The 20,426-nt window shown below is 38.1% G+C and overlaps 1 protein-coding gene across 1 annotated transcript in view; it reads left to right on the top strand.

Moving 5' to 3' along the window:
* Positions 1-20,426, top strand: part of LOC116788277 (sodium channel protein type 5 subunit alpha-like) — a 37,632-nt gene that overhangs the window by 2,335 nt on the left and 14,871 nt on the right. Inside the window, 17 exon segments of the mRNA XM_032691011.1 lie at positions 1,956-2,253; positions 3,686-3,804; positions 4,930-5,019; positions 6,045-6,173; positions 6,401-6,492; positions 7,229-7,438; positions 8,030-8,093; positions 8,703-8,847; positions 9,686-9,880; positions 12,019-12,210; positions 14,061-14,163; positions 14,738-14,746; positions 15,136-15,365; positions 15,488-15,679; positions 16,539-16,892; positions 17,643-17,978; positions 18,944-19,063. Of these exon segments, the coding sequence (XP_032546902.1) occupies positions 1,984-2,253; positions 3,686-3,804; positions 4,930-5,019; positions 6,045-6,173; positions 6,401-6,492; positions 7,229-7,438; positions 8,030-8,093; positions 8,703-8,847; positions 9,686-9,880; positions 12,019-12,210; positions 14,061-14,163; positions 14,738-14,746; positions 15,136-15,365; positions 15,488-15,679; positions 16,539-16,892; positions 17,643-17,978; positions 18,944-19,063 (2,850 nt within the window). The 5' untranslated portion in view covers positions 1,956-1,983.

The raw sequence follows: 20,426 nt of genomic DNA, 5'->3' as shown, positions 1-20,426 counted from the left end.
CAGCAGCATACTTTAGGTAGTGTGTTGTTACAATTTCCTTGTAGCTACACACCCAGGTTTGTTCTCCCAGGTTCTAGAAGAAATCGCATTCAGTTGTCCTTCAGCTACTTCTGGGAATGCTGGTTCTGTGTCTTCCCTCCCAGAATCAGTGACTAGGGAGACTTTTCTGTCTAATGCAAAGACTGAAATTATTTCTCAGGTAACACTTTACCTCAGTGTCTTGACTTAAAAATTCATCTGGTTCAGTAGCCTATGATGAGGTGGCTGAGTTCAGCTGAGCTTCGGGAATTCTGAGTAGTCACTCTGTCTTTTTAAAATGATTTAGCCACCTGTATCGCAAGGATTTTTTTCAGTCACATATTCTTAGCTTCCTCTTTCCTAACCCAAGTCACAACCTGTAAATACTTGGCAGCTGTTGAAAGGCCCAAAAGTCAGTTGTTCTATATGAGCACTAGTATGTGGCTGGTGCAGGTCTGTTGAAGAAATCCTCTCACATTGTCCATGAATGCTTGTCCAATTATGACTTCTGGTCACTGTTGCTGAAGAGAATGTGTAAGGTTTTTTTCCTCCTGATCACTGCTTTTGTCAGATTCAGTCTTCACTTTTTTCAAAAATTCAGCTCCCAAATTCTTAATACTAAAACCATATTTGTATATGCTAAGACAGTTTTCTTTGCTTCATTTATTACAGTCAATATAGCTCCCTAAAAGCTCAGTCTCTCTGTTGTCCTTAAAACTGCTTTGAAGATCAAATTGATCATCTTAGAATTATTGAAGGTTAAAAAAACAAGAAGGAGCATCTTGATTTTTGCTTTACCTTTTGAGCTTTCGATTGGAAATGGGACTGTGTGGTTTGGCAAAGTACCAGTTCTTTGGTTATATGCTTCCATTTTGTTACCATGGCAAATTCTAATCTCTGAGCTGTGGTTCCTGATCAGATCTGAACTTGCTTGTAAAGTCCCAGAGGCGGAAAAGAAAAACCACCCAAGTCCCATAAACCCAAGCAAAATTGTTGTGCAAAGATTATTGTTTGCATATTCTTTTTAAAGAAATATATTGGCATCTGAAGAAGAGAGCTGTAATTACAAGAGGGTATTGATTCTCTAACACCTATGGTCCATAAGTGAGTTCACAAGACAGAAATAGCACAGCTGGACCTCAGCAATGAAAAATGCAGAGTGTTTCAAAGAATTAGGTGTTGATCTTTGTTGGGTTTGTTTTACATTACTCTTTCTTTTAAATGAATGAACTTCTAGTTGGTTTTGCCTTATATCCTGCATCAAACAGAGCAAACACAAGGGTGGCCTCACATGGGGCACAGCGTGCAGTTCTGGACCCCACAATTTAGGAAGGATGTGAAGGTCCTTGAATGCACCCAGAGGAGGGCAGAAAGGCTGGTGGGAGGGCTGGAAGGAATGTCCTGTGAGGAGGGGCTGAGGGCTTTGGACTTGTCTAGTTTGGAGAAGAGGAGGCCAAGGGGTGACCTCAACACTCTCTACAGTTTCCTGAGGAGGGGAAGGGGAGAGGGAGGTGCTGAGCTTCTCTTCCTGGTATCCAGTGACAGCATATGTGGGAATGGTTCAAAGCTGCACTGGAGGTGGGTTTGAGTGAGACATTAGGAAGCATTTCTTTACCAAGAGAGTGACTGAATTCTTGAACAGGCTTCCTAGAGGGGTTGTCTATGCCCCAAGCCTATCAGTGCTCAAGAGGCACTGGGACAGTGCCCTTAGGAACAGCTTTAACATGGTCAGCCCTGAATTGCTCAGACAGCTGCACTGGATGGTTGTTGTGGGTCCCTTCCAACTGAAATTTCTGTTCTACTCTATTCTATTATATTTTGATGCAGGGTTTCATAGAAGTCAGAAATCATTTATCTAATAGATAGTAGTTTAAAGTTGTGTATTATTTCTGTTATTTTCTAATTATTAATAGCTTTTTTTCTTAAATTGCCTCTAGCACTGGAAACAAACCTTCAGAAAGAAAAATGGATCACTTGTCTTGGTCATCAGAAACAAACAGCTTTCGACGTTTCACCCCTGAGTCCTTGGCAGCAATTGAGCAAAGAATTGCTGAGAAAAAAAAGCAGCCAGACAAAGAAAAAGAGAAGAAGAAGGACCGAGGAGTTAAAGAACAACTTACTCCCCAGCTTGATCTGGAAATCTGCAAAAAGCTGCCATCTCTTTATGGGGACATTCCATCAGAGCTCATTGGGGAACCCCTGGAGGATTTTGATCCGTACTACAGTGATCACAAGGTTAAAACTTCCAAAAGCATTTCTTTGATTTAACTTTGTCTGCTGAACTCTTAAGAGATAGTAAAAGCTCTAGTTGGGAGATGCTGAGTTTTGATTGTTGTGCAGACAGGTCTTTCAACATTCCTGACATCTTTTGGGGCAGGAGTGCTGAGGTGTGCTCTACTTTATACCATGAAGAGGTGTCTTCAGTTCCAGTCAGCAGTCAGATTTAATGATGAAGACATGATACACATGATTGATACATTTCTACAGGAAATATATTCTGGGATAAGGGATGCTTTGTTTTGCAGAGCAATTTCTATGATACCTGTGAGGCTGAACTCCCTGTGGTATAGGCAGTGCCTGTCCAAGAGTAGATCATTTTCAAATTGCAGATGCTTTCACTGAATTACAAAGATTATACGAATTAGGGGAGGCATATTTGAGATATTTCCAGCACTCTGTGTAGCAAACCCATGTATTTCCATTGTTGTAAATTAATTTTCTGTTATTTTATGTCTCGTTGGCTTTGTTTATTGTACCATATTTATATTGCAAATCCTCCATGCAATTGCAAAGGGGTTGGTGTTGTTGCCTGTGGGAGTGTCTAAAGTAGATGCTGTAGGAATCTCTCCTCAATTAAATGTCTGTTTTATGATTGCTTACTGTTGAGGGGGACTTGACCTGAAGAGTAGGAGGTTCCATGCAGTGCTGTGCTGCTGTCTTTATGAAATGACCAGCAAGGCATTGGAATATAATAATTGAATGGGAGAACATGCAGAAGACTTTGTTCTTCCAAAGATTTGTTTTCTCCAAGTAATCAAAGTAATAGTGTTGATGAAGAGAAACTGAGGCTGATTCAGTTGAAGAAATGTATATTAGGAAACTGTGTTTTTCATTCATGATATCTCATTTTTACTTGTAGCACAACTACAGAGCTGTGTGGAACTTGAGGTAGCTTAGAAGGAATTTACAGTGTTGCTTGATAATTTGGGGATACTTCAGATTTTTAATTTTTCCTTTGGATGTCTGGGATTCTGGCAGTCCTACACAATGTGTATTTTGTAAATAAGGTTTTGTAGCCTATAAAACTATCCAAGAGTAAGGTACCTCAAAGTGTGACTGACCATTTTTGCAGTCCTGGAATAGTAATTACTAGTTAATTGCTTTAAGTAATTAAATTACTTTGACCAAGTGAATATGATTGCTCTTCACATTCATTCTCATTACTACTTCTCCCTCTCAGGCAATAATGCACTTTTATAGAGCTGCTGTCTTTCCTTCCAAATGTGTATGGCCAGGTCACAGCTCCAAGTAAGAAAACAGGAAAGCTTTTCTCATAATTGCAGTTTGATATAGTTCTAGATGCAGACTTGAAAACCTGAACATTTACTTTTTGGGTAAATTTTAATTCCTTTAAATAGTTCATATGCTATGAATCTTTTCTTTGTAGACTTTTATGGTGCTAAATAAAAAGAGGACTATTTTCCGGTTTACTGCCACACCTGCCTTGTGTCTATTTGGTCCTTTTAATCCAGTCAGAAAAGCAGCAATTAAAATTCTGACCGATTCATATCCTTTCATTGGTTTCCCTTGTTTGAATTTTAAAATATTCTGTACCATTTTCTGTCATTCTGTTCCTTTATATGAATGTGAACATAAACTATGATATACATATGGCTGTGATAGAGATTTTTTAAAAGTTATATTGAATGTAATGTTACAACAGCTGAAATATTTCCATGATGTTGGTACAAGCTGATATTTAAAATCAATTTTGCAGATAGTGGTAGGAAACAACCTTTAGAGGCTATTGTATGATATTGTAGCCCTTTTCCAGAACTTCTTCTAAACCTCTGATGTGGTCACAAGGTTAAATTAAAAACATACAAAAAAACCAAGCAAAGCAAACCAGGGACTCCCTAGTCATTAAGATATGAAAGATGGGATTTATGCTGAAGCTTTGCTGGAAGAGTCTCATGTTCTCCTAAGTTTAGAATGTTCTGAAGAGTGCCCATCTTTCATATTTTTGAAACAATATAACTGTAGTTTGGAGAATGTCAGAATGTGAAGGATTTGCAGGTGCAAAAACATCAAGTGAGTAGTTTCTGCTTTTTCTGCTAAACATCTGTTTTCGTTCAGAATTATTGGTTTGTAGAAATAGATCCTTTTAGTGGAGTTTCTATCTCACTTTGAATGTGCAATCCTGCTATTAGAAATTACTAAATTTACTACTCACTTTCAGTTAAACCCTACATTTAAGAACAATGTTTATTTAAAAACCACCCCAAACAGTTTTATTAGATGGCAGGTGAACTTTCATGAATGTTTTTTCTTATGCATGTTTTCACTGCCTAGCACATAAAGTGAGAAAGCTTTCTGAGCTCCTGCAGAGCAAGGGGGTGTTTTGCTAACATGTGGATATGGAATCCCAGTTTAAAAGAACATTGGTTATTATTAATGAAGCTTTTTCAACTGGTTTTCATTAATTTATGTTTCTCATCTCTTCTGTTAAACATGTTATGTCCCACTTAAGTTCTAACTTAGTTTTTTTGGAAAACACATGAGAAGTCCTGAGCATATTCAAAACCAAAGTCGTTATTTGAATGCCTGTGTGCTTTTTGTGTGGAAATCAGGACCTTCTGTGATCTTCATTGTTTTATAATATAACATTTTTTTCCTTGACTTACTATTCACATATTTTGTTGGCATTATTATATGTACCGTGTTACTCAATTGTGTGGTTATGACTGTACGTTGGCTCCCACCATCACTCAGCTGGACTGAGTAAGTATCTCAGTGGCTCTATGTTCCCTCTTTTTCCATGGATACTAACATGCCGGACTGACAGTTTTAAATGATGTGGTGATCTAATTCAGGGCCTTGAAAAATTTCATTGAGACCTTTGAGGAAGACTGAGGATTGTTATTATATCTCCCAGTCTTTGGTGGAGCTTCACTGCCTTTTCTCAGAGGCTCACACCATGTGCCCTTTCCTCTGTGTTGGCTAATTTTGCCATCTACTGTGGCATAGAAGGTTGGCCCATTTTTTCTTTTAAGGAATGAGCCTTTTAGAGAGACTGTGGGGTAGAATTTTAACTTAATATCTCTCCTTCTACAGCAATAACCTGAATGTCTGTTATGGTTGGCTCATGCAAAAACTAGAAAGGGATAAGTGTCCATTCTGTTCTTTGTTCCTGTTTCCTGGTGACACTCCTGGGTCAGTTGTTCCCATTAGAAAGGCATCTCTTTGCAATGTCTTGCTACCTTTTGTATTTGTGCACTGTATCCAGTGCAACTTGACTTGTTGTTCTAGAATTAAATCTTGAAAATGTCCCCGGAGCCCCTTTTATCTTGGGGTAAGCATGGTGATAGGAAGAGCTTAATTTTCTGTAGCTTTGCTTTCCGTTATTGCGTATTTGTCAGAATAACTGTATAAAATGTGCAAACATTACAGGCTGAAATAAGTCTTTGTTCAGTTGTTCTTTTGTTCTATTGTTCTGCCAGAATGTTGAGGCTTTGAGATTTTCCAGCCTGCTTTAGAATATAAACACAATGTTAAAAGTATTTGGTAAGGAAGTGTGAGCTATCCTTCACCCAGAAATAGTATGGTAGTCTTCTGTGAGCTTTTGTGGTTACAGATTTACTGTCTGTATCTTACTAGAATTCAGGGACACATTTTCTTATACCCGTGATGCTTCAGAAAGTAACGTAACCAGTCCTATCACAGAAAATGCCTGAATGTACCTGAATGTGACTCAATCTCATTAATATTTTTATTTCTATATTCTTAATATACACTTTCCTCCTCAGAGGTGCTTTTACTGGCATATATACTACTGAAATATTGATAAAAATAGTAGCAAGGGGATTTGTTTGGAATGAATTTACCTTCCTTCGAGATCCGTGGAACTGCTTGGATCTTTCTATTATTATCATAATGTAAGTAAAACTCAGTTGATCTTTTACACTCGGGGGACAAAACCACAGATGATTTGATGTTTCTGAAATTCCTGAGAGTGTTTGGCATCCTACCTGCTAAAGAGTTACTGTGCTTGAACCACCATTTGCATATCTGCAAAGAGAAAAACAGTCATAGACTGGCTCAACATGATTATGGTTTGAAAAGTTACATCCTTGCCTCAGTTACATGTGGTTTCATTTTATAGGTACGTTACTATGTTTCAAAAAATAGGCAATGTTTCAGCTCTTCGAACTTTCAGAGTGCTGAGGACTTTGAAAACCATTTCAGTAATACCAGGTAAGGAACAATCTTACTGCTGTCCTCTCCATTTCACCAGTGTGCGAATTCTGATTCCTCTCCTGTTCTTGTCCTCAGCTTTCTGGTCAGTTTTTGTGACTGCTGATGGGATCTCAAGGTGTGACTGTTTTACAGTCTGTAGTAACTCAGCAGCATACTAACAGAATTGTTTTAATCATCTCTCCAAATGGTTTTGACAAAGGCAAATTCATTTTCTGCATTTTTTATCCCATCACTAATGTTCAATTTTAATTAGCCCAGTTCCCTTGCCTTTTTACCTTAGTCTTCCTGGAGCAGCCTCCTCTATTTGATGTGTTCTCTTAACATAGTATGGTTATACCCCCATATTTCTGTTTCCTTAGCTTAATTAGCTTGCTAAAATTCATTGGCTTAATCTTCTCTGGTTTCTTCCCGAGAATACTGACTTCACAATATTTGAGACTTTCATTTGTTTCCTTGCATGACTTTGCTAGGATACCATCTTAATTTAGAATTTGCAAGATAGCAAAATTAGTGTTAGTACTAAGCAGAAGCCAAAGAAGTTATGATTAGGAAATTTAGGGAAAAATGCTTTACTCACTCCTATGCTTTGTTTTACTTCGTTTAATACTCAGAAGTTACAAACCCGTTTACTTTGATTGTTTTTAACAGACTTGCAACTGCTGTGTCTTGTCATATGGGAATGTCACTGCATTTCTCTTCTCATTTTGCATATTATTGGATCTTATTTTTCTAGGTTTGAAAATCCTGGTAAATTCAATTGTTGAATCCGTTAGGAAACTTGCTGACGTGTTGATCTTGACTGTATTTTGCTTGAGTATATTTGCCCTAATAGGCCTCCAACTTTTTATGGGCAATTTAAGACACAAATGTGTCCTCAATAATAATACTGTGTACAATGACTCATTATGTAAGGATCCCAAGATCTATGTACCAAGTGATGAAGGTAAATGTTATTCTTTTCTCCCTTTACATAATCTGTGTATCTTCCTATGAATGTCTTGAATTTCAGAGGTATGTTAAACTATAGTTGCATGTATTTCTCCCAAGAAGGAAAACCCTTCCGTTTGCACGAGTCTTGATAGGAAGTCTCTGGGACAAGTGAATGTGAAATTAGTGAATCTTGGATTTGGAGAAAGATTAGCAGTCTGTGGGATAGATGGGGCTGAGTTTTCTATAATCATTTGCCTTTTTACCTGTGCATGGTACAGGGATCCTAATTTTAGGGGTACTGCACAGGGAATGGTTATTTTTCCATCATTTTTGTATATTTCAGGGATTTTGCCTCCTTCTCACAGAGGTTCTTATTTTTACCAGAGAATCTGTTAAAGAACCGAGATCTTACACTGTGAGTTGTGCAATAAAGAGTTACCACTTTTTTTAAACTGTCGTAGAGACAGATCTGCTGAGAATCAGCTTCCCAGAGCTTTGATCCATCAGGGTGTTCTCAAGTGCAGTAAATGTATGGTTTCCTGTCAGAAGGCTGTGCAAACTGACAACTTCTGATTTTATGATTCCTTGATTTATTTTTTATTAGATATCTGCCACAGAATGAATGGCTCTTCTGAGATATTGCTCTGTGGGTTCAGTTCAGATCCCGAGTAAGTGAACAAAGCAGTTTTAGTACTTTCTTAATTTGTTCCTCCAGATGTACTGTGGTTTCATTTCTGGTCTAAAGGAATGGTGAGGAATTTTCAGGAGGATAGGGTGCTTGTGTGTCATTAAATTAAAAGGCAGATATTTCACCTCAGAAAAAGAATGAAGTACAAGGATGCAACCAGTTATGTATGTAATTTGTTGCTAACCACTGGGAATGTACTGGTAAGGTAGAATGATATAAATGAGGAGAAGAAGAGATCAGTAAAGACCTGTTAGATATTAATAAACTCTCCTCTCTTCACCTTGGTGAATTATTTAAAAGTAAAAATAATTCCATTTTTCCCCTCTCTGTGTATTTGTTTGCATATATCCAACATCAGAAGAGACTTTTTGTCTAGTCCTAAACTAAGATTTCTGTCCAGTTTACTCTGATTAGACAAATGGCTTTCTAGGATGGTTTGATATAAATCAGCCCTTCTGGCAGAATTAAATTGGGGAATAATGAAATGGACTTTCAGATAAACTGAACAAATCTGGTGTTGTCTATTGGGTGCTTTTAGGTATTGCTAAATCTCCAAGTAAGTATTGTTTAATCTTTATTTTGTGGTTAGGAAAGAGTGCCCAGAAAACTATACCTGCCAGAAGATTGGGCAGAATCCTGACTTTGGTTACACAAGTTTTGATCATTTTGGCTGGGCCTTCCTCTCTGTATTCCGTCTGATGACACAGGATTCCTGGGAGCGTCTCTACAGACAGGTGGGTACTTTTATTACCTGATAGAATGACTTGACACATGCAATTCAGAGCCACTAGAAAAATCTCTACTGGTTTGAACCTTACTGACACCACATTTCCTTCAAAATCCATGTAAATATTAGGGAAGCAGGTTCAAGTGACTAAGTTGTAACACCTTCTGCAAGGGACATCGAATGGGAGCAATCCTGCTGGGAATGCCCATAGTTCTGTAGGAGAACACCCTGGGGTCAGTGGTTAAGAGTGAAATATCAGTATGGAACCCCCCAATAGTTGGGATATACAGCAGATCCAGCCAGTGAGCTCACTGCTGCTGCAGGGAGCGTGAGGACTTGCTGCCTTCTCTGTTCCTCTTCCTTTTAAGTCCTGACTCCTCACCAAACCTTTTGGCTCACCACTTTAGTTTCAGATCATTTTTGACAACTGATACTAAAAATTTGGAGGCTTGATGTTTTGATTCAGAGAGATGAATGTAACTTTTGAATTCTGGTGGGTTTTTTTTTCAGAAATGCTATAAAAATGCATGCAAACAACTCTCTGGATCCCTTATGTCTATGCAGTGCCTTTGCTAGCCAAGAATTATCCTCTACCTTGTTATGTAACTTTTTGTCCATTTTGACTTTTTTTTCCATCAACCTTTATTAATTAGGACTTTTTTAAATGGATATGTCGTCTTCTTGCCATTCGAAACTCTCATAGGTTTTGGGTTTTAATGTATTAAAACTTAATTTTGAGCCATCTCCTCTTCTGCCGTATTAAAAAAGTGTAAAGTTAGTTTGAAAATGTATTGGAAACATTAGTTTGTTAAGAGTATATCACAACTTTTACCTTTTCCTCACAGACTATCCGTACATCTGGAGTGACCTCCTTTTTTTTTTTTATGGGAGTCATCTTTTTCTGCTCATTTTATCTCTTCAATCTGATCTTGGCTGTAGTAACTATGACGTATGAAGAGCAAAACAGATCCAATCTTGCTGAAACAGAGGCCAAGAAAAAACTGCTTCAGGATGCCCAACAAATTCTAGAGAAAGAACAGGTGTGTAATTATTACATATAATAAGTGGTTCCTTCTGTTTTCTTCTGTATGTGAATCAGGGAAATGATGTTTTGAATTAAACGTGTGCTTCTTACAATACTTTCTCACACTTCATTTCTCTTTATGTATCTATAAATGCATGTGTGTATGCATATATGTATTTGAATATATAAACATTTTTGTGATACAAAAAACCATCATTGAATTTTAGGATTTGCAGACCTGACATTTTACAGGAATGACTTGCTGGCAAGTTTGTACCTTTTATGGTATTGCAGAGGTGCTGCACTCCATGGTTTTCCCCATTCTTGTACACTACCATTATTGCTGTGGACAGAAATTCCTTTCTCTGGGTATTCCTTCTTGCTATTACTGTGTAGTCTCATGAAGGAAATATGAATGAATACATTTACATCCATGAGAAAAATTGTCATTTCTGCAGTTCCCGGAAGTTGGAAGTTCCAGTGCTGATAGACTTCAGGCCTGATTAAAAAGAGCCACAGTGCTCAGCACTTTAAAGGTTGTCAGACCTCTTTCTGAGTGACAGGATGCAGGAGATCTATCAGTTGACAAGAGCAGGAATAGTCTTTAGCCAGGATAAAGCTGTTTGTTCCATATTAAGTTTCTTATTGACATCCAGAGATTGCATTAGTTTCTTTGCTGTTGTTTTGGAGAGTTAATAGACACACATCAGATTTCCACAGTGTTTTTTCTTGGCATAGTATTGTTCCAATCATTCATGCCTTGGTCTGTAAGGGACCAGGGATTACCTGTTTTTAATTCTGATAATCATTGAGTCATGGAATCACAGAATGGTCTGGATCACAAGGGACCATCAAGATTCTCCAGTCCAGGATGGTCTGGAACACCTTCCACTAGACCAGATTGCTCCAAACCCCATCCAACTTGGCCTTGAACACTTCCAGGGATGGGGCATCCAGAGCTTTTCAGGGCAACCTATGCCAGTGCCTCACCACCCTGCCAGGAAAGAATTTATTCATAACATCTAATTGAAATCTCTCTTCTTTCCCTTTAAAACCATTAGCCCTTGTCATGTCACTACTTGCCCTTGTAAAAAGTCCCTCTCCAGCTCTCTTGGAGCCCTTTTAGGCACTAGAAGGGGCTCTAAGAAGGCTCTTCCTGGATCCTTCTCTTCTGCAGGCTGAATGACCCCAACTCTCTCAGCCTGTCTCCAGAGCAGAGGTGCTCCAGCCCTCGGAGCATCTTCATGCCCTTGGGCAGGTCCATATCCTGCTGATGTTGAGGGGGGGGCTGGAGCTGGACACAGCACTGCAGGTGGGGTCCCATGAGAGGGGAGCAGAGAGGGAAAATCACGTCCCTTGACCTGCTGCCCATGCTTCTCGTGATGCAGCCCAGGACACAGTTATTTCTGGGCTGCAGGCCCACGCTGCTGGGTCATCTCAAGCTTCTCATCCACCAGAAGTGAAGCTCTAAGCCAAGGCAGCAGGATGGGTTGACAATTATTGGTAAGACCTATTGTATCTTGTAACTTTTTATAAAAGATACCTCTGATTTACTGCTTACAGTCAAAAATGTCAGATTTGTAAGAGGCCATACAAATATTCTCTAGCAACTATCCAATTTCCTCATTAAGTTGTAAGGCATCACCATTTTACCAAGTTCCTCCTCTAGAGCTGTTGGCAGCTCAGTAATGTTTCTCTACCTGACATTCCAGCTTGCCAAGCTTTACTTAGGCTTTTCTTCCTTCTAGTTTCCTTTTGACAGGATTAGTATTTAAGAAAAGGATTTAGATTGAGCCATTAGTGCTCTGTTGTCTTTGGACTCAAGGTCCTTTTCAAAGCAAGAAAAGGGAAGTAAAAGGATAAACCATAATATTCTGTAATTCAGAGACAAAACACAATATCTAAAGTGACAAGAGGAAACTTTAATTACAGCAACTGACAAGTAACCCTGTTTGGTCTTTCCATATCATGAATAGCATTTTGTATTCCTGTCTTTTTATAGCAGTTTTACATTTGAAAGCTAGGAATTGTTAGTGTAAAGCATTCAGAGAGCATAATAATTTAATGAGTAAAAACTAAATTGAATATTATCCTAGTCCCTGTGTTGGCATTTGCCTTGTGTTAATAGACAGACTTTGGCCTTTTCTTTTACAGGAGTTGGCTGCAGCAGAAAGCAGTAACACCTTGCAGGTTGGGTCTGAAATGCCAGTTGATGACTCGACAAATTTGAAAGGAAATGAGATTAATGAGGAAAAAGTTATTTTAAGACAAAATGTAATTTTAGGTGATCAGGAGAAAGAGGAGCAAATATTTCATTCACAGCCTGGTCACTGCCACAAGAAGCTTGTAAGTATTCAAAATAGAAAATATTCATTAGACTTGCATGTGATATGAGAATTCACTGAGCAGAAAAGCTTTCTTTGTTTGCATTTTTTTCCTCTCTGTTTTATTTTTTTTCTCCTTCTTGCATTCATTGGAGTAACTTGTTTTTTAAAGCAATCTGAAAATTATATTTTGGGACGTTAGGGAGACAGCACTATTTGGACTTGAAAGAGAAGTTGTAAGTGGCTGTCAGTAGTACATTTTATTTCATATTGAAATGATTTAACATTAAAAAAGGAAAAAAAAATAGAAAGGAAAACCTAGAGCAAACAGGGTGAGATACTCTGACACAGCGTTCTTTTATTAGTCAAATAAATATAAACTGCAACAAATGTGGCAACTACTTGTGGCTCTCCTGCAACTGAGAATTCAAACAATGTACTCCCTACTTTCATCACAAAAAGAGGCTTAAGACAGTAAGTCAAAGAGAAAAAAGCATATCAGGTAGAAACATTTTGGTAGGACTTAATCAGTTTATAAAAACTTGAATGGACCATTCCTCTAGAGCATATCCCCATTTTAAATCCCAGTTTCTCATCCCCAGTTATTTCCCTCAGCTAAAGACAGATGAGCAGCAGTAACCAGGTCAGTGTTGGTGAACACCCTTGTCCTTTCTAAAAACACTAACTCTGAATGCTTCTGAACAGCTGTGAATTTCAACAAGACCAAGGATTTTAGTCAGGCTGGCACACACATTTTTATATATTTCTGTCTTACACCAAACATAATAGAAAGGAATGAAAGGACAAGTTGCACTTGTAACATAATTAGAATAGTCTAAATGAACCTTTTAGACTCAGAAAAACTACAGAGAGAAAAATGAGCATTTTAGCACTATATTACAAATTCATTTGATATGTCCCTTCTATGACAGTTCTATCAGCTAAGTTTTGATTATTTTTTCATTAAAATATCAGAATGACAGAGAAATAATTATTTTGAAACCCCTGAGGCCAAGAATATCAGTTTCATTCCCTGAATAACAGCTTTCTAGAATAAGTTAATAAAAATCATAGTATCAAAAGTTTGAAGTAATGGTATGATATATCCTTACTTATACACCCTTCAACTTTCTCTGGAATTCTTTCTGACTTTCCCTACCTCAGAGTCTCACATATTCTTTGTAGCCCGTGTTTTATGATGGTCTATTTAATCCTGAGAAAGCGTGTGCCTTTTAATGTATCATGATCTGAATGTTTGATAATAACTCAGTGTATCCCATAAGATGCAAGTTTTGGCCTGTCTGTCCTTGAGCTCACATCAGGAGCACTGAGCTGAGCATTCTGTGGCTTCTAATGAAAACAAAAGTAGTGCATTTTCTAATTTTGGGCAGCTCAATATTAGTAGAAATCTAGATAGGCCTTGTAGTGCTGGAAAAAACAATAGTTTTTATTAACTACTTGACTATTTTTCATATTATTAAATGTATATTACTTATTAATCATCAACTGATGACCAGTGTTCTTTTTGTCTGCTCTTCTCATCAGTCACTGGACAGATGGAAGGATTCTTTTCCCTTGCCCCGTTAATGTTTCTATACTTCTTCTATAATGACATTATTATTGTTATTAAATATTTTCAGAAGGAAACAACTTCATGAAGAAATTTACTGGTTTTGATGAAATGCCCTTTGCCTTCTAAAGCAAAGATCTGATAGTGTTGTATTTTTTGTTTTATACATTGTCACCAAAGTAAAGCTTTCCTTCAATGTCTATTTAAAAAGTCATATTTATCTCATGCTGGACATAATTTTTGTATTGCCAGTTTTTCATATTCCCTTGGTATGTTATCTTCTGTTGTCTTTCTAACCAAAGAGGAAGATCCTGCTGTCCTATGATGTGTCAGTGGATTCTATTAATGATCCTTTCCGAAGACAGAGGTTAATGAGTGCAGCTGCTATTCTTACAGACTTTTCAGGTGAGTAATTTTTCCTATGACATTGTGTAATGTGACCTGAGAGATCAAACTGTCTCAAACACTCAGCATTATTTTAAAAGCCACTAGGGGAAATTATGCTGCAAATGTAAATTTCAGGAAAACAAATATTCTCCTATCTCATAAAGTTGTGTCTGTAACTCACAGTTACCAAGGGTAAATCATGCCTGACCAACTTGCTTGAAAGAAGAGAATTTCCAAGTGTGTGTGAGCAGAAACGTTGCCCATTTTCAGAGGAACAGGTTGTGCAGTCTCTGCCCTGATGGCTGACCCTGCTTGGAGAAGGGGGTTGCACTACAGATCTCCTGAGCTCTCCTCCAACCTCACTTATAACCCTGTCCTCAGCTATGGACACCTGTGGCTGGGCAGGTTCAACCCAAAGGAAACAGGTTGTCATTCTCCCAGAAACAGTGATTTCTCTCCTTAATGCAGATCCTTTATCATCCTTTAATAGTGCAATCATAGAACCATGGAACAGTTTGTGTTGGATTGCACCTTAAGGATCATCTTGTTCTTGCTCCCTGCCATGGGCAGGGACACCTTCCACTAGACCAAGTTGCTCAGAGTCCCATCCAACCTGGCCTTGAACACTCCCAGGGATGAGGCATCCACAGCTTCTCTGGGCAACCTGTGCCAGGGCCTCCCCAGCCTCACAGGAAAGAATAATAAACATATGAAGAGGTGGGGAATATCCCCTGTTTCTGTCATTATGACATTTGTTGGTGGTGACCTGCAATAGCCTGTGATTAGTGTAACCTATTTTGTATAGTAGGAGTGAAACAACTTTTTTCAGTGATGCCATTCTGCTCACATGAGATTGATTTTTTTCTTTCCAATCTTTTCTCTGTCTTTTTCTTCACACTATGATATTCCACATAGGATTTGTCTTTTTCTTCACACTGTGATATTCCACCCAGGATTATTCATATGCCACTTTCCCTCTTTCTCTGCTAGAATCAAAAGTGAAACGTCCTGCATTGTCGAAGCGTTTTGCTTCAAAGTATCTAATTTGGAATTGTTGTCCATTCTGGAGAGCAGTCAAAGAGAAGGTGAAATTGGTGATTTTGGATCCATTTGTTGAACTCTTTATCATGGTTTGCATTATCTTGAATTCCTTATTCATGGCTATGGAGCACCCTGGCATGTCATTAGAAACCAGAGAAATGATTACTAGAAGTGACCAGGTAAGTGAGGTCTATGTTAGGGTGAATATGGAGTTATAATCCTGTATTTATACTGGAATAGTCCCATAGGAAGACAGACTTCTTGAGTGACTTTTTTCTGAATTTCTTTTTTGTCTTTCCAGGTCTTCACCCTGATTTTTACACTAGAAATGATCTTGAAAATCATTGCTCTAGATCCTTACTACTATTTTCAGAACAAGTGGAATGTTTTTGATAGCTTGGTTGTTTTGATTGGCCTAGTGAGCTTTGAAGCCAGTCTGTCACTTTTCATGGCGGTAATGATTTTTTTGCTATTTTTTAAAAACACGTGTATTGTATAGATTTGTGAAAGATTTCAGTGAAATACCCTCTCATTATTTTACTGATGAATCTGTTAAATCAGTTCTCTTTGCTGGTAAATAGTAAGCCAACATGAACATTTCATTGAATAGGTAGTGAAGGTTCCTTCACAGCTTTTCCTTTTGATCTAAGATTTGCAAAATAACAGAGCTTTTCTCAGGGCTCTTCAGTGCTTTCCTCCATTTTAGGGAGAAAGAGGAATCGTTCTGAGGTGTCTGTGTATAACATTGCTTTTGTATTTATGACCTTACTGCATATTTTTAATGTTAAATTTACTAATTACTTCCAAATGCTTCTGAGCATTTCAGTCCTCAAGACTAGAAATGCAGTTGAATTGTGTTTCCCCTTGTTTATCATGACTGAGAGATTTTCACAGCCCTGAATGCTAATTTGACTAAATACCTCTTTTTTACTTGGCTTTTCAGATCCTATTTTAAGTCTGTTTGATGAGAGGTATTAAAAAATATTTGTCTTATTGCATTTGACCAAAACTCAGTAATTTCATAACCTTTTCCAAGTACCCGTGACCTACTTAATTGTATTCCTGTACTTTTTATTGCTATTAGCATTATTACACTGGCACACTCTCATATCTAACTTAGCACAAACAATTTGAAACCTTCCTTTGATACTTCTCTGCTCTCAATAACATTAACTCTTAGAGCTTAAGCACAGCACTTTTGCATCAAAACAATTAAAAGCCTTTCTTTGGGGGAAAAATGATGATGTTACTGCAGTAGAGGCAGCATGATAAATGCAGGGTCTGGTTTTTATGTGGGCTGTGCTGTCTGGGCTGTGTTTGATCTTTATTTTTCTCTTGTGTTTTATTTACAGATCAGGATCTTCAAATTGGCAAAGTATTGGCCAGCCTTAAATACTCTTATGAAAATAATTCTAAACTCATGTGGTGCTCTGAGTAACCTCACTCTGGTTTTGGCTATCACTGTATTTATTTTCGCTGTACTAGGAATGCAGCTTCTGGGCAGTGATTATGAAACAAACTTCTGTAATATAAGCACCAGTGGGGAGTTACGCTGGCATATGAAGGATTTCAGTCATTCAGTCCTGATTGTATTCCGAATATTATGTGGAGAATGGATTGAAATGATGTGGGAATGTATGGAAGTGGCTGGAAAACAGAAATGTATTCCAATTTTCTTGCTAGTCCTGGTGATAGGAGACCTGGTGGTGAGTTTTAAGCTAATTCCCAGTCCCTACTGAATGCATCCAGTTACACTGGCAACTGATTTTTGCAGAGGGAAACTTTATCATTTCAAGAGTATTCACACTATTCTCTTTTCTGGATGTCCCTTGACATGTTTTTCTTCAATTTTTTTTTTTTTCTTTTCCCCTGTCTTTCTCTTTCTCACACAAGAGGTAGAAGCAATGCCAAATTATTCCCTCTACTCATAGTAGTATCTATCAGTGCTTCTGATAATGTGTTATATGATGTCTTCATCTTTTGTATTGATAGGATCCAATAACCAACTGTTCAGTGCTTTTAATGCTTATCAACTTGTCCTTCTATTATCAAGAGTTTACCATACACAGATTTTTCTGGTTTGTATGACATATAGTAGATGGAATGTAAATGTACTGGAAGACAAAATCTTTTTCGTCTGCTTAGTTTGTTGGTCTATACCAGAACCTTTTGGATGTGCTGTTATTAAAACTCATCTTTGCTGTTTTTCAACATATCTATCTCCTCATAGGTTATGGACATCAGAGCAGGTGAAAATATATCTGATACACCCAAACCCTCAATTCCTTCCTTTTTCTCCTGCCATTCCTTCCAGAAGGGACCAGATCATACTATAGCAATATTGCAATCTAATAGTAAATAATTTCATGGCAATGTTGATGAAAGCAAGACTGAGGGTTTCTGAAGTGACTTTTCTGTTAGCAGTGGTGTCTCCAACTTACTTTAATTATTTCAAGGTGCTCAACTTGTTCATTGCCCTGCTGCTGAGTTCGTTCAATACTGATGCCTCGGGAGGACAAGAGGAACCTGGAGAAGGGACTAAATTTCAGATTGCCCTTGCACAGATTCACAGGGGCCTGAAGGCTGTGAAAGACAGAATTCTGAATCCTTGTTGCAGAAAAATGAAAGGAAGCCTTAAAAAGACAGACAAAAAGAAGACTTTGGAAGAAAATTCTGGCAAAAACAAAGAGGATAATAATCGTGTCTGTGTTCCCATTGCAAAATCAGAGAGTTACAGTGACAAAAGTGATGATGAGCACATTGTATTCACAGAAACAGAACACAGAAAACAGGTATGAACTATTCACATTTAAAAAAAAATACTGTAACTTACATCTGTAATTGCCATCTCAAAGACTCAACAGTAAATATTATCCCTTCTGTCATTTCTGCCATTTTACTTTCTTTGTTCTTCTAGTGCAAGGGCTACCAAATAGTCTTCATTTGCCAAAGACATTTTGAATATCCACTTTTTCACCATTCTCTTCATGAATAGCCATAATTCTGCTTTGGCTGTTTTGTTTCCATCTATTGCTGTCAACAAATAAATGAAGTTTGATGAAGACAGATATTCCTTCTTTTTGTCTCCTTTGCCTTACACATTTTGAAAGGCAGCCTCTTCTGATACTTCCATGTCTCTTCTCAGTTGCCATTTGCTGTGGTTTGGGTCATATTAGGGAGCATTGCCAATGGAATATCTTTGGACTAATTTTCAAAGAAGCAAAAATTGCTGATCACCTTGGAATCATCTGTGGCCATTTCAAATATGTTATCCAGAAGCATTTGATGACAAAAACTGCTGCAGTGGAATCTGGTCTTTCTTGGAATTTGTGGAGGCAAAAGGACTGAGAACTGATTGGGATCTGGAAGCATGAGGCTGTTGGGGTCCAGCTGCAAAGGTTAATTGGATGCAGGAATCCATCCCTGGGCTAAATGTATTTCTTGGGGAATGATACATTTCCACAGCAAAACTTCAAGAGCACAGTATGTGAAATCAAGGAAGAAACCATTCTATTACAAGCATTTTAAGGATATCATTTAATTATTTGTAACAAGACAAACACACTAATGGAAGGTTCTCTGCCCATGACAGGAGGTTTGGAACTAGTTGATCTTTAAGGTCCCTTCCAACCCAAACCCTTCTGTGATTCTAAATTTTGTGGATGTTTTAGATTCTGTTAAAGAATTTTGACTTTTAAGAATGACTGTCAGGAAAGAAAAATCTGGAAAATCAACTGTTTTCCATTATTTCCTACAGGGAGACAGATTACGACATAGAGAACAACGGCAGAGTTCAGGCAGCTTCAGTCAGATTTCTGGGACTCCTGAATCTATAAATGTTTTCATAATAACACATGAAAAGCAAGAGCAAAAAGAGGTAATTCTAACTTTTATCATCTTGTGGAATATGCTAGGGATTCAAACTGTCACAGCTGTTCTCTCATTCAGCAATGACAGGTCAGGTTGGGATTTTCTGAAGAGTAGCAAGTATAATGCCTGTGGAGGTGGCACATCTCTCTAGAGGCAGTAATAGCATGGAGGTTTGTCTCTCATCAATAGCCACGGTTAATGGTGTAATTTAATGTATAATTTTGTACAAAATAAGTAAACAGAAATTAACTAGGAAACACCATGACTTTAAGCATATCTGATACATGCTACTTGTTTCCCTGGATTATTCTGTTTGCTGTCATTCCTGGATGCAAAAAGGTGCTCTCTAGAAATGGTTCCCTGAGCAACCATGGTTTTTCTGGCATAGAAACCCATCTCATTCTAATGTTCCATATCAAAAAAGGTGGAGAATAATGGCTCTGATGACCCAGCAAATTAAATGGAAGTTCAGCATCTTTCTGGATTACTACCCCCAAAAGTGAAACCCCATTAATATTTTCTGGTTTTAGGCACAGTTGCCAGAAATTTTCTTTGTTATACATTATTGAAATATATTTATATTTAAAAACAATATTGAAAACATTGAAGTACCCATTAATTTAAATAATTGCATTTTTGTATATGATGAAGATTCCCTAGGACCTTAGATTAGTGTAGAGCATCATGGCTGTCGACAGAGGAAATTCTCCCTTTTTCTGGCTTCCCATTCTTATCCCCATCCTCATGCCTTCCTTTTCCATGCCATTCAGGGCACTTACACATTATGGCTGATAGATTTCTTTATTCTTTTTTCCTTATACTTGCTTTCCTTATTGTCTTTAGTTTTATAAGTGTGTGAGTTACCTACCAGTGATTACAATTCTTTGAGATGTGTAGACCTGTAGTGGGTTGACCCTGGCCAGATACCAGGCACCCTCTAAAGCTACTCTCTCACTCTCCCTCTTCAACTGGACAGAAGAGAGAGAAGAAAAAAAACAGCTAAGGATTCATGAGATGAGATAACAACTGGGAGAGGTCACTTACTGATTACCCTCACAGGCAAAACAGACTTAAAGTGGGGATAGTACTTAAATTTATTACTAACAGGATAAGTACCAAAGAGTGAGAAATAAAACAGTCTTAAAAGCACCTTCCCTCCATTCCTCCTTCCCTCCACGTTCTCCCTCCTCCCCCTCAGCAGTACAGGGGGACAGGAATGGGGGTTGTGGTCAGTTGTTGTTTCTGCCACTGCTCAGGGAGAGGAGTTGGAGTCCTTCCCCTGCTCCTGTGGGGTCCCTCCCACAGGAGACAGTCCTTGATGGACCTCTCCGGTGTGAGTCCATCTCTTGGGCAGCAGTTCTTCTCAAACT

The sequence above is a fragment of the Chiroxiphia lanceolata genome, chromosome 1 (genome assembly GCF_009829145.1).
Source record: "Chiroxiphia lanceolata isolate bChiLan1 chromosome 1, bChiLan1.pri, whole genome shotgun sequence".
Classification (NCBI taxonomy): Eukaryota; Metazoa; Chordata; class Aves; order Passeriformes; family Pipridae; genus Chiroxiphia; species Chiroxiphia lanceolata.
Note: the sequence above shows the minus strand (reverse complement) of the source record. Positions and strands in the feature narration are given on the sequence as shown.